The following is a 15,443-nucleotide window of genomic DNA, read 5'->3' on the forward strand; positions in this document are numbered from 1 at the left end:
ATCCTTTTCCGATGTTCATTCATTACTTCACAGTACATTATTTGTGGTGTTCTTGACGTAACGGATATGCAGTTGAAAGTTTCATTAACACTCAAGGATGAACTGGGAATTAGAGGGTTTGAAAAAAATTCAGAACTTAACTTATTGATTGCATGCATTCTCCTAAAATTGAATTTACCTCAGTTCTCAGGTTAATTAATAAGAAATCCTCTTTAAAATCACAGTAAGATGACCAATATAGTGTCCTTGTTTGTGGGAAATAGTGTTGACATGCACAGAATCGCGTCATTCTCCGTGTTGTTTATTTATTTATAAAAACAACTATATCCCTCGAACAATGATGATGAAGATGGAGCATTCCTTCACACCTCCTCTGGCAGGTTTCGTGCCTGCAGTACATGAGCATGCAGGCTTGACTACGTTACCAAGTTTACCTGTAGTTTGATTTCTTCAGGCCCTGTCACACCTTGACGTTTTAGCCAGCGTATGGCAAGGTCTCAAAATGTATGTAAAACGCTGGCATACGCTGAACTATTGATGCTTTTTAAGTTTTGGGCATATAATAACGTGTTGGACGGATGCATGACGTATTAGTAACGTACACAGAACGTTTCAATCACATATAGATAACTTATACCAAAGAATGCTGAGCGTGTTGTTGGCGTTCATAACCTATGCCCAACGATAGTCTAACTTATGCATAGCGCGCGGCAGCGTATCACCGACGATCATGTGGCGTAGGCTATTCATAGGCTGCGGCTCGACAATTCAAATCATAACCGCACTCGACATCCCGTATCGGGACAGGGTGACCGTATCGTGCCAAAAGGTGACCACGTGTGACTTCTTTAAGGTCACACTGAGTTGAACAGAGCTGCTATCCACCAGGAGCGACTCCTTGAGGAATATCTGCCTACGAGAGATTCCGATGAGAATCGTTCTACAGAGTAACCATGAAAAATATGCGTTTGCCTCATAACGTCACCAAATGACGTCATAATGTCTCAAGCTTGACATATCTCGAAAGCACTCATCGAGGTGTTCAATTTGAGGTATGACACGATATGGTTCCTAAAACTTGAAAATTTGACCTTGGGGTCAAATATGTTTGACCTCAGGTATTAACCATGAAGGTCAAGGCCAATCGCCACCAAAAATTAATCAGCTGAGCGCCAGACCATGAACTATATTCCCATGAAGTTTGAAGACTATCCGATCTAAATTACTCAAAAAATAAGGGTTTCGTCGACTCCCCTGATTTGTGACAGTGACCTTGACCTTTGAGCTTGACCTTCAAAATTTTGTGCACTGAAAGGGACCTCTATAGGCCTCTGATATGCGAAGTTACAAAAATTTCCAATGATAACTGTGCTCTGCCGAATTTTTTATGCGTGATTACAGACAAAAAAAACAAAAAAAAAAACATATAAGCTGACTAATATATCTTGCAAAAACTTCGTTTTGGCAAGATAAAAATAAAAAACCAGGGAGTCTGGAACACTGACGCTAACCATTACATTGACGTGTTTCGACTTATGAGTAACGTACAAGTAACGTGTATCGAGTGTCGACGTGTGTCAACGATCGCGTAACGTGCCTACAACACGTTACTCATAGGTTAGAAATAAGTTTCGGGTATGATAAACATTACCTCGACGTGTTTCGACTTATGAGTAACTTACAAGTAACGTTTGTCAACGATCGCGTAACGTGCCTACAACTTATGGCCAGTATTATGCGGAACGTGTGAGTCATACGCTGGCATACGTCGAAAAATTTCAAGCATGGAAAATTTGTCTAACACCTCGGCGTACTACGACATATGCCAGCGTACTACGACGTATGCCAGTGTACTACGACGTATGCCAGCGTGCTTTTTAACGTATACAAACTTACCCATAACGTATTCGACGTGTGCCAGCGTTTTAGCCAAATTTCGCATACGTCAGGCATACGCTGGCTAAATCGTAAAGGTGTGACAGGGCCTTTACAGAGGGCCTTGCATTTAATTGCCATCCTCAATCTCCCCACCCCTACCCCCTTACTCCTTACTCTGTGTAAGGTTTCATGTTGGCAGCCCACCTGTTGATTTTTAAGTAGATTTATTACCTTATTACCTTAACCCTGCATTGCATCAAACCCAATTGGTTAGTGGTGTATTTATCAACCATGAATGGTTGCTTTCAAATTTTGCACAAATGCATCAATGCAATTTCCAGTTGATGAAATATTGCTATTGTCATGCATTTTAATTCTGCCTCTACCTGTGGCCTTTTAAACAGGTGGTTCATTTATATTATCAGTACCACCCTATCCTTTCCTTTGTTTACAAGCCTTTGCTACCCTCCACCCTCCCCATCCCATCTTGTTTCTCTTTTTATAATGAATTACCATTCCTCATTGCTGCTGTTACCTACAGGGTTAATAATAACAACAATTCCTTTCATACCATGAGGTGCATAGGGCTGCCGATGCAGTTTCATTTGACTAAGGAGTACAATCTTGGATGGGTTGTACTCTGATGCAGGATAACCTACAGGGTTGGCCCATGAAAATTATGGTTTTCTTATATTCGCAACTTTTTGAAAAACAATGATTACTGGAGCCATACATCTCATATTGTAAGACAATGTTAAGAGAATTGTCTTTTTCTTTAAAGGGCACAATTATTCCCACATTCTTTTTGGATTTGCTGCGGGAAGTTTTTGGCCCAAGTCTTTCATGAACCGGCTGGCCAGGCCTGACACGCGACGAAGTAGGCAGGAATTTGGAATTTGGCAATGGTGCCAGCGATAGCTCACCTACTCTTTGTGAAGGATAGCATGGGATCTTTCACATCCACCAAGTAATGCTGGCAGAAGGGACACCCAGTTTAACTTCCATCTGAGGGATGGCACACACATTGATTCATCATTCTGCCTGTGAAACACCGGGATGATGTTTTATGGCCGGGACGGGATTCAAACCCAGGCTAGACAGCTAAGAGTCAAGTGTGTTTACCTCTAGGCCATCCTGCCAGCCCTATGTCAAGATAATCTCTTCATTGCATTTATATGAAAGTCTTTGATTTGAGTTCAAATTGAAGCCTCCTTGGATTTGAAGCTGAGAATTGATGCACATCCTTGGAGCTAACAATACGAGTTTGTGAGTACAGCTCATTATGTATTTACGTATTTTTTTTTTCCTTTGCAAAGAAAATGTGAATTATCGGACTACAGCTGAGCTTTTCCATTTTTCTTCAAACCACCTTTGGAACCGAGCGTAATATTTTATTCTTGTATTTCGAAAAATATTTCACTCGCCAAATCCAGTGAAGTTCCATTCCTCTTCATGTGAAGATAAATTTTCGACTTGACTCGTATGCTGAAGTTTGTGGCATGTTTAGGGGAAACACACCAACAGCTGGGTCAAGGGAGAAAATAGATGGAGACTGACAAAGAAGGGATGGAAAAGCATCAAAAGGTCAGAGGGTGCAAGATCAGAAAGGATGTGAAAGAAGACAGAGAGACCATTGACCTGTCTGCGATGGGAAATTGATAGGCCCATAGACTCAGTTTTATCGCAGGAGGAGGCTTAGGTTTCCATGGCGTCAAGCAGAGCAAGGTGTGAGGCCAGGGTGCCAGCCCAGAGGGGAGGGCTGTACTCCATCAAGTTGCTGAAGAAGGCTTGGTAGGTTGATAAAAGTTGAGGTGTGCCAAGGAAGGACTTTGCATGACGGAGGATGCCCAGTCGGTGACTGTCCCAGTTTGACATTTGGTTTACCCAAAAATGATCATGGCTAATAGTGAGACCCAGGAGTTCGATTGACTGAACTTTTTCAAGAGAATTGGTAAGAAAGTAGATTGGAGGGTTTGCCAGATGGTCCTTTCAGAGAGAGATACAGTGAGTGTGAGTTTTGTCAGGTTTGAAGGACATGCTCCAAGTGTTTGACCAGTTTGTGATTTTATCAAGGTCTGAAGAAAAGGAAGAGGCGGCAGCCTGCCTATCTGAAGGTTGAGGGTTGTCACAACAAAGTGTGGAGTCATCAGCAAAGAGATGAGGATTTTCCAAAGCCAGAGAAATCGTTGATGAAGTTATGGAATATGATGAGGTCTAGACCAATCCCTTTGGAGCCTTGAAAGGCTGAGGAAAATTTGGTTGACATGTTTTGGATAATAAGTGTATACACAAATGAAGTGCAGAAGAGGGTAATCCCTGAATGTCTTTGGGAGATTCTACCTCTTCCCCAACCACAGTCCACCCCCCCCACACCCTCCCCACCTCAGCCAAAAGAACAACATTTTTTTCAGTTATAGTAATTATAGTTAAAATACGTCACGTTTAAATCATAACCACATTTTTGAAGGAATTCACACGATTTTCCAAACATTGACTAAGTCGGCCATTTTTAGCTCGCCTGTTCGAAGAACAGAGAGCTATAGCGATACCCCCGGCGTGACCGTCAGCGTCAGCGTGAAAATGTTAAAGTCTTTGGTGCAAGTTATTTTTTCCTTTCTAATGTTTTTATCTACCACACTATTTTTTTGTACGCCCGATATATATATATATATATATATATATATATATATATATATATATATATATATATATATATATATATATATATATATATATATATATATATATATATATATATATATATATATATCGGGGCGTATTATAGTGCAGCAGATAACTGCAAAATACCCCTGGAATACTTCGGTTTGTGATGCAAGCATGAAATTTGGCACAAACTCTCTTTGGTCTACTGTGTTAAAAAATGGCGCTGGCCACGAAAAAAATCAAGATGGCGACCATTTTCCAAGATGGCCGCCATCCAAATTGAAAAGTATTATTCCGAAAGCAAGTATTTGGAATAAAGACAATATTTTGAGCGTATACCTAGGTTTTAGGGGTCAAATAATCTAATAGGAATGTTGTCTGGGCTCGAGTACATAATCAAATGGTCAAAGCAAAGATGGCGTCCAAGATGGCCGCCATGAAATCTTTAATCCTAATATTTCAGGAACTGTGCTGAAGATATTTTCTTATTTTCATCAGAATATTTTATGATGCAAGCATGAAATTTAACATAAATGATCTATAGTCTCCAAGGATCACTCTTTATGCAAAAATATTGCTCCTGCTGAAAATTAAAATGGCTGCCATTTTCAAAATGGCTGCTAAGCCGTATCTCCAGAAAAATCAAGCTGGTAATAATCATTTATCATTTCACAAAATTTAGTGGTAAAATACTTTTATTTCTGATTTATTGCATAAATGTTCACTTGTTTGTCATATATTGCAAAATTACCTGTCACAACAAAGATGGCGTCCAAGATGGCCACCGTAAAACTTAAAAATATCTCATCAATGAATAAACATAGAAATACTAAGTACTATAAGTCGGCAAATAGGTAATAAAGATAATGGATTTCATTAGAATTATTACTAATTTTGTCAGATTGAATTTTAGAGGGTGGAGGAAAGCTTTGCATAATTATAATAGAGTGATGTCGGCGCACAACCAGGGCACACTGGTCATGTCACTGCTGTGTAACTCAGCATGGGGTTCAGTGTCAGCTGATCTAGCTTTACTAATGCTGTAGTAATGGAATAGTAGTTTTAGTTTAGTGTCCCAAATGCTGTATAACAGCCCCATATCCAGTAGCTAGTAAACAGTAGTTTGTAGTTACTAGATTTAGTTAGATAGCCGCGCCTGAATTGACAGGGTGTGCCAGCGCGGGAGAGCCGAGCCAAGGGTAAGGGGGCTATACATGACTTGCTCATGTCATTACCCAAATGGTGTACAGATCACACGGGACTTAAATGACACTGGATGAATGATCGGGCTAGGTGTAGGTCACCCGAACCGAGTCGTATCCCATACAGGAATGTGCGTTGATTAAGGTGGTAAAAGGATAAACCCTCGGCCTTAATCAAAATGGCAGTTGCGAATCCAATTTTAGCCAAGAGGCAGACAGACTGGACTCGATGCTGTCTTTGCCAAAAAGACAAAAAGAATGAAGCTCTGACTTCCCCTCCTACCTATCATGTCCCAGAACATGATGGGTATACTATGTTAGCGACCAATATACCTCTATTCAATGAGATCAGTGCACTCCCATTGATTTTACACCCAGCTAGACTGAATGAGGGTGGAGGTATAGAGGCAACGCTGATAAGGAATGAGGCAAAGTACCACATGAGTTGTCGGTTGTTATTTAATAACACTAAACTCGATCGTGCCAAGAAACGTCCATCCGACTCTCGTGGTAGTGAAACAGATGAAGGGCATGTGAAGCAGCGACGAACTCGCCATGATGGTCAAGTATGTATTGTGTGTGAAAAGACATCACCTGAATCTGACCTTCGGCAAGTTATGACCATGAACTTGGACAAGAGGCTGCACGAGTGTGCTCAAACACTGAATGATGGCACGTTGTTAGCAAAACTGGGTGGTGGAGATGCCATTGCCCAGGAACTAAAATACCATCGTGCCTGTCTCACTGCTCTGCACAACAGGGAGAGATACCATCTAGGAAGTCTTGAGAAAGACTCACATCAAACTAAAGAGGAACCAGATGTGTACCCACTGGTTCTTTCGGAATTGGTGAATTACATTATTGAAACCAGTCTGAATTAAGATGGTCCCACAGTCTTCCCCCTTGCAGATATTTGCCAGTTATACCAACAACGTCTGGCACAACTGGCTGTTGATACTCCCACTGTCAATACCACCAGATTAAAGGATAAATTATTGGCTGAAATCCCTGAGCTTGTAGCTCACAAAAAGGGAAGAGGTGTGCTTTTAGCATTCCAGAAGGATGTGGCTTTGTCACAATCAAAAGCATCAGAATACTCTGATGCACTTGTGATGGCTAAAGCTGCAAAAATCTTGAGATGACACATACTAGACCATCAATCAAGATTTGATGACACATTTCCTGAAGGCTGTGTTAAAGATGCTATACCACCCATTCTCCTTCAATTCGTCGGGATGGTTAAACATGGAGCAGACATCAAATCACAGTTGAGATTTGGGGCTTCAAAGTCTAACCAGGCCATTTTCCAGCTGCTGCAGTACAACTGCTATTCCCGATACAAAGAGGGAGCAGCAACACACAGACACTCCAAAGACAGAGAAACACCATTCCCAGTGTACATGGGTCTCTATCTTTGCCAAAAACCAGGAAGAGAAGCCTGGTAGAAATGCTGTATGAGCATGGCCTCAGCATCTCTCATGACGACGAGCCGTCCATGGTTGATTTTTCCCTTTGCAAAATGGGAAGAATTTTTCTGTCCATATCTGAACCATATCTGTCAAGTTAGTAAACCTTAAAAAAAAACCAAAAAAAAAAAACTTGATTTTGTTCCAAACGCTTGTTCGTGACCAATGGTTTATAGCTATTGTGGCAACCATCTTGGACTCCCATCTTTGTTTCAGCAGTATGCATGGGAACTAGGAATCTAAAACCATGTCCACCGAATTAGTTGATCCCAAAAACCTAGGTATAGATCCAAAAATTATGAGTCTATGTCTATTATTTCCTGAAATATGAGCATTGTTTTGGTTTTGCGGCAGACTTCTTGGATGCCATCTTTGTTACAACCATGCTATGAGGTGTTACATTACAAAGAATAATCATGCTAAAATCTTAGACACGAAAAACTTTGGTTTACACCCTAAATGTTGTGTTTTGTTTCAAATATTTAGCTGCAGAAGAGGAATTTTCTGTGCATATGGCGGCCATCTTGAAAAATGGTCGCCATCTTGGAATTTTGCGTGGCCAGCACCTTTTTTGAAAAAAAGTGGACCTCAAAGAGTATTTGTGCCAAATTTCATGCTTGCATCACAAACCGAAGTATTTTTGCAGTTATCTGCTGCACTATTATGTGATACCGGTCGTCCGTCCGTCCCTTCCTGTCCACACTCTAACTCCCAAAGTTTTCAACTTTCACGTTTCATATTTGGTACATAGGTACAGACTGTGGAGACGGTGTGTCGCGACATACGTTCGTCATCTAAAGTGGTTGCCATGGCAACCAGGATGCTGTTTTCCATCGTTCCTGTCCACACTCTAACTCCCAAAGTTTTCAACTTTCACGTTTCATATTTGGTACATAGGTACAGACTGTGGAGACGGTGTGTCGTGACATACGTTCGTCATCTAAAGTGGTGGCCATGGCAACCAGGATGCTGTTTTCCATGTAGTAGCACAATTCTGTATATACCTTCTTGTCCGGGCGTATATTGTGCTCACTTGCGCTCTTGTTACTGATTACAATATACAAATACATATATTGCTTTAAAATTATTTGGATCAGACTTCACTGCAATGCTTTATAAAAAATATTAATTCCTAGACGAGTCTTTTAAAAACGATAAATGTATAAACAGGCGAGCATTGGATGGCTTTGACACCAACTCTGGTGACACTTCCGGTGACGTGATCGGAATGACCTCTGCTATTTAACATCCCTACCCTGGCCTAATGTTTTAACCCAAATTTGGTAGCATTCTGACTTGTAGGTCTGGAGAAGATTTTTAAAAGAAATTTAATAAGTCGGCCAATTTTAGCTCACCTGTTCGAAGAACAGAGAGTTATAGCGATACCCCTGGCATGAGCGTCAGCGTGAGCGTGAAAATGTTAAAGTTTTTGGTACAAGTTATTTCCTTTCTAATGTTTTTATCTACCACACTCTTTTTTACTGATTACAATATACAAATACATATATTGCTTTAAAATTATTTGGATCAGACTTCACTGCAATGCTTTATAAAAAATATTATTAGACTAGTCTTTTAAAAACGATAAATGTATAAACAGGTGAGCATTGGGTGGCTTTGACACCAACTCTCTGGTGACCTACTTAGTCACGTGACCAGAACAAGTTTTGCAATCCCCGTTGCCAGTCATGAGCGGAACGTTGCTGCCAAATTTCAGCCCGATCAGCCCAGCGGTTTGGCCGGAGAAATCGAAATAGGAGACGGACGGACGGACGGATGGATGGACGGTGCGTGCTGACAATACCTCACCTGGAATTTGAATTCCCGTAAAGCTAATAATATGATTTTAATAATGTGATAGCTTGTATCAGAAAAACACTTCTAAACTGGAAGGAACTTGGGAGAACACTTATCTCCACCCAGATCCGGATCCAGAGCCAGTTCATCACCGAAATGTAATCAATTCCTTCTTGTCACATTCAATCTGCCCACCTAATTTAATCCAAATCTGGCCACAACTTTTTGAGATGTTTTGCACACAAACAGACAAACAAATAGACAGGCGGGTGAAATCATAACCTCGGTCCACCTTCACTGGGTGAATGTAACTGGAACAGCACTTAGTAGAGCACACACCCCACCAGGCTTTACACTTTGTTTTATATTCCACAGATAGGCCAGATCTGCATTTGGATCTTAACCAAAATTGGATTGGCTTGTTCTTGTTCCATACCCAACTCATCCACCACGTTCTGTCATAATATATCCACAACCTTGTGAAATATCATGCCATAAACCATTTTTGGCCCTGTCTCTCAATGGTGAAAAGTCACCTAAAACATTTTTTTTTTTTAATTCTCATCCAGATCCAGATCGTCACCAAAATGTAATCAATTTGTTCTTGTCACACACCCATCCAGTCAGCCACATTTCGTCCAAATCCATTCTTAACCTTTTGAGATATCCTGCTCAGACAAACAGTGGTGAAAATAAAACCTTCATCCCCCTCCAGTGGTGGAGGTAATAATCTCATTTTAATTGCAATATTTTTCTCTAAAGTTCCAAGAATTCAGAATGATCATCATAGCTTATTTGTTGTTGGTAATGACTGATTTAAACTAACGCAATGGTGAGACACTACACACTATAACCATGCACGTTTTTGCTTCAAAGGCAAGCAAGCCAGCACTGTCGAGTGTTTGTATTAACCTGGAGGTTTCTGAGATGCTTTTGTTGTTGTCTGTCCCTTGGAATCTACAACTGATGATCATGATGTGATAGAATCGGTCAAATCTGCAGCGAAATGGTTATTATACACCCTCCTCGTTTACTTCGTGAGAGACAAACTTATGTTGATAATTTGGTGCAGACGAGCACTGTTGTTCCACACTGATCCTCTTTGTCTCCCTTTCCACCCAAAGACAAAAAACGTTCCTCTGGATTTGTCTCACCAGAGGAGTGAAACACTCTTTCCAATGCCTGGACAGTTTGTCTGCTTAAATCCTTCAGCCTTGAATCAGGGCCAGCATGCCGTTTCTCCGTGAGTACTTGTCTGACCTTTTGGTTCTGATGTATTTGTTTGTAGAGAGACTTATGGCAGTGGTGAGGGTTATTGTGTCAACAAATTAATGAAGGGATGCATTTTGGCAGCAGTATATGTAAATGGTGTATACTGCTGAAGTTTGTCATTGTGGTGGATTAAAATTAAATTTCCACTCAGGTTCAGCACACATAAGAGAATCTTGAATATATATGTTACTATGGGAGAAATCACCATCAATGAACCTCTCAAAATAATGCCCCAGCCTGAGCCTTTATACATCCAAGCAGGGAAGAGTTGGGAAATGATTGAACAAGCAGGATAAAAGAGAAATAGCCTTTCATCTGGGAAGGAGTAACTTTCTCAAAGCTTTAAGTCAGATAACGGTTTCTTTATCCACTGGTAAAGGGGTGGAGCAGAGTCTAAACAATGTTGGTCCCAGCAGGCAAGGCCCGAGTACAGCCAATTAGAAGGGAGCACAAACGACCCCTTAAGGTCCCACAGGGTTTTGAGGTACAGACAGTTACACAGATCAAAGGAGTGAATCATTACTTCAGCATGTTCTCAGTGTTTGATAAAGAACAACATTACATTCTGACATTCTGACTGGCACCGCTCATAGGACCTTGGCAGCTTTTACAATGCCTCTATGCAAAAACAAAAAAAAGGCATGCATTATATACATTAAGTTTGTGAACTAAATTCGAAATATCTAAAGTTGTATTCAATCACGTACTAATTGATTTACTTTAGTCTTCCTGGAACTCATGCAATGTTTCCAGGTTATTACATAGTTCTAATCAATGTAACTAATAAATGACAAATCAATATCAACTGAAGACAGGTGTATGTTTTACAGAAAGCAAATGTAACAGAAGACATGGATAATTATGTTACCAATGGAATCCTCTCAACTACAGTGTATTACATAAGTTCAATTAACATTTTGTGTGTGGAGAGATCAATGTCTTTATTCGCTCAGACCGATTACAACTGTGTAAAGAGGAAATCCACTTCTATATTTCCCCCTTTTGTACTTTAAAGGACAATATTAAGTCAATTTGCAATTAACTGAAAATACATACCCCCCCACGTGAGCATCTCTGTTTACTGGGCATCAATCTCCAAGCACAAATCACAAAGCCTCGCCCTTCGTGTAGTCATCCCTCTCTAGATGAGCTGAGGGGCTTCAGGTAGGTGCGTGGCTGGGCCTGATTTAGACCACTGTAGTAAGAGTCGAAAGAGGCCTTTAGGCTATTACAGTGGAGATAAAGCCATTTTCAACACACTTGGGCTTATGGTTTAGGGAACAAGGCTGATAAGTGCATCAAGGAAAACATTTGTCCATAGTCGCAGAACATACTCGTGACAACGACCTCGGGATTCTCAATCACAATTTTGCACAAGTTATTAAATTCTTCATTGAGATCAGGATCCTTATAAGGAGACATTTGTTGAGAAACCATTACAGATGTGGCTTTCCTCTTAAAGCAGGAGGTAATTAGTGAGGGTAATGTAGTCATAGCACATTTGAAAAGTGCTACAATAACAAGTCATATCAGTCCAACAAAAATCCACTGCAACAATTTTGTCCACCATCCTCCAAAAATCCCTTTCAGCCAAGAACATACACATTCCATCATCTGTTTCATTCGTTTGACACATAGCTCCTTTAAATTTTCCTGCCAAACTTGCAATGTGTTCTGATTTGTCTGTGATGTAAGTACAACATTCAGACCCAATAACTGCACAGGTTCCACCTTGTGCAGCAAGTACCAAATCCAAAGCAATTCGATTTTGCATAGCTACTGTTCGCACCACAATCGTTTTATCAACTCACCATCAATCATTTTATCACAACCACAATATCTGCTCAACTATCTGCAGTTTCATTAGCAAGTTTGTGGTTGATTTGTGTGTGGGAAAATTTGTGTGTGGAAGTTGTTTCAAATTTTGAAACGGGGAATGGGTCGGTAAACGCACATGAGATACCACATAACCCACAAAGAAGAACTCGTCCAATAATCAGAAGCTATGGATAATCTCAGTTTCCACAAATATAATAGGTGTTGTTCAGTGCTGCTTGTGGTCTCATTGCACAGTTTTCAATAATAACATTTTTACGCTGACCTACCGAACGTTCTTTTGTCTGATGCTTTCTGCATTAGGCATAATTATGGTTCTTCTTTTGTTTGTCCATCTTACCACAAAATATGGAGGCATTTTACTTAAATTAAAGTTAGGCCAGTACCAGCTACTAAAATTCTGCTCTTGGATACAATTCCTAATCCCGTTGGTTTCATAATCGCTGTTTGGTCAAGCCATTCATTTTCTATTTCTGTATAATGATTAATATAAATGCCATGCTGATTTTCCCATTGCATCCATCTTATAAAATACCCACATCACTCATCCCATTTAAAAGGTACTGCTAATCGTTGTATTCCACTCTGCTTTGAATGGGGTACGTGAGTGCAAACCCAACAGCTACTTTTATTCAAAGCCTTAGCATGTTCTCGAGAGATAGCCGTGAAAGTGTTAATTCCATGTATTCCATCTGGATGTGAATGTGTTTTTATATTTCCTGCGAAATTTGTTTTGCTTGTACTCTTGTATAACTCCTTATTAGTTTTCAACTCTCATTTACGTCTATGGATGTGACGAATAACTTGGAAAGCAGGTGTGTGGAAATCACTTTCCTGATTCATATATATGCAAACATTAGCGTGAGTATCACTCGGTCCCATTAACCATGGGAGTACCCTAATCTCTACCCTGCAAGTCAAAATAAATAGAGTAATGAAACAGTCACAGGGCGACCATTTATTTTGGAGTCTTTCTCGGGATTCCCAGCTCTGTGGGCTCTTTTTTCAGTGGGAGGAGTGAGTCCATGCTGCTCGGCCTTGACATTTTACAGCAGTGTGAGTTGTTGAGTTGCAAGACTTGATAGGGCCCAGACCACCTTGGCTGCAGAGCATTCTTTCCTTGACGAGTCTTTATATAGACAAAGTCCCCAGGTTTGAAGCTTTGGCAGTCAGCCGTATCTGGCTCTGGCAATGCTTCCTTCACCTGCACATAGAAACCCCTGACAGCACAGTTTAAGGCGATACAAAATGTTAACATTGTATCATCCATCTGATGGATAGCCTCCTTTTTTAATAGTTAATGGAGCTGAAAATGTCAACCTCATAAGTCTTCCCATTTTCATCTCATGTAGGGATAAGCCTGTTTTTGGCTAGAGGTTGATCTCATTACCATTAGAGTTACAGGTAAGTCATCCAGCTATTTTAAACCTGTCTAGCTGCAATTTTTTTCTCCAGTTTATGTTTTTAAAATCCCATTCGGAAACATATCCACAACTACTAAGATATACTCATACCCACTACATTTTGTTAAGTTAACAAAGCTTTTCGAGCCACTACGCTATTATCATGTGATCTTCATAGCTTCGACTCGTCATCAAATTTGCATCCGAATATTAGCCATAAATCTCTCCACTGTATTAACGGCTGCTTGTAAAGCAGCGACATCATCAAGAGAAGGAACAATTGTTGAAACATATATGTTGCAAGGAGGCTAGTGTTAAAACATAATGAGACACCGATAGGGGGTTTTGGGAAATGGCTGCGGCTTTGGCAGCTAGTCTGTTCCAGCGTTTAGCTGAGAAACATCATCAGACCCACCATTGTATGCATCACACTTCATAACTGCAATTTGGGAGGGCAAAAGGATTACCTGCAGAAAGATAGCAATTAACTGACCATTCTTTACCGGAGTGCCAATGGATGTCAGAAATCCTTGCTCAAACCACAAGGCACCACAATTATTCATAACGCCGTACACATCCCGTAAGTCAGTGTAAATTGTCACAATTTGGCCTTTTACTCGGCAGCATGCCACTTGTTAATGCAGCAACTTCGGCTTGGTGCGCTGAGCAATTTGGAGGCAATTTCCCACTTTCCAGTACTTTTAAAATCATTGCAAATTACATATCCTGAGATCAATGGTCTGTCCACATAAAGTATCAAATCAGAATTTGGAAACGGGGTGTCTCTCAAGTCACCGGGCGTGGCAAACACACACCCAACACGACCCCCCCCCCCCCCACAACTGTGCGGCCTTTCGCCATCCACAGAAGGAATAGAAGGAGAAAGGCAGGACTCGACGGTGAGCACAGCTGACTTGTAACACTCAGTGCAGTTGTAAAAACAAGTTCACACATAGCAACCAGCGAGGCCAACAAATGTCTCATTCCTTCTCTCAAATGCCTCATTTTCCGTCCATGTCTCCGCGTCAGCATGTCAGCTCACATCTCATGGGAATAAACGTGAAAAATAAAAACACGATAATCTGGATGGATTAGCACCGATAAAAATTCCACACACAAATCAACCACAGAATCACTTGAATGCTGGAGAGAATAGTAATGGGATTTGGAACCACAGGATATGCAGGTATAAGTCATTTACAGCTCTTAAGTCCTGCACTAAGTGCTATTACATTTTTTTTTTTTTACATAGTGCCGGCGATAGGAAGCCCACCTCCAGCCAAGAATACCGTGGGATCTTTAACATTCACAAACTAATGCCAGTTTTTCCAATTAGACCCTGTCCAGAATACATTTTATTGGACAATTCAATTGGCATTTCTGTTTCACAAACCAAGATTGCATGGTGTTTCCAAGATCAATCAAATTGGCTGAACCCTGCGACCCATCCACATGCATGAAGGTCACCACCACGCGACATCAGTACATAGAACTCAAATTGAAGTGAAAATATGAACCTGGATGTGCAAAATCGCTGAAATGCTACTCCACAAATTACATATCTTTGGGGTGTCACGAATTACACAAATGAAAAAAAAAATCAGCCCCTCCCCACGAGCATTCCATTTGTGCACGCAAGACATAACGTGATTCACGACTCATATCCTATCGAAGTTTTGTTTATTTTATTTTAATACTAAAATTGCCTATCCTGGAGTTGTGGGAATGCTCAAAACTTCACCAAAACACATGTGCGCATCCATGAGGGATATTTTAAGCATTGAACGTGATATGTATTCATGCTTGAACAGCAGACAGAAGAGATCAACAAAGTACACATCAAACATCATCCCTCTGCTCCATGTCACGTGCCGGCCCTCACTTGATAAACCACTGAATGAAAAATTCAGAAACCGCTTTAACTT

The 15,443-nt window shown here is 40.6% G+C and overlaps 1 protein-coding gene across 4 annotated transcripts in view; it reads left to right on the top strand.

Moving 5' to 3' along the window:
- The window catches only part of LOC147030784 (uncharacterized), a 206,197-nt gene that overhangs the window by 119,283 nt on the left and 71,471 nt on the right, over positions 1 to 15,443 (top strand). For all 4 annotated transcript variants that reach the window (XM_085875196.1, XM_085875193.1, XM_085875197.1 and 1 more), the window contains one exon: positions 10,132 to 10,250. In XM_085875196.1, coding sequence (XP_085731322.1) covers positions 10,132 to 10,250 — 119 coding nt within the window. The remainder of the gene's footprint in view (positions 1 to 10,131; positions 10,251 to 15,443) is intronic.

This window comes from Eptatretus burgeri, chromosome 3, assembly GCF_056783735.1.
Source record: "Eptatretus burgeri isolate ZD-2024b chromosome 3, Ebu_testis_v1, whole genome shotgun sequence".
In the NCBI taxonomy this organism is placed as follows: Eukaryota; Metazoa; Chordata; class Myxini; order Myxiniformes; family Myxinidae; genus Eptatretus; species Eptatretus burgeri.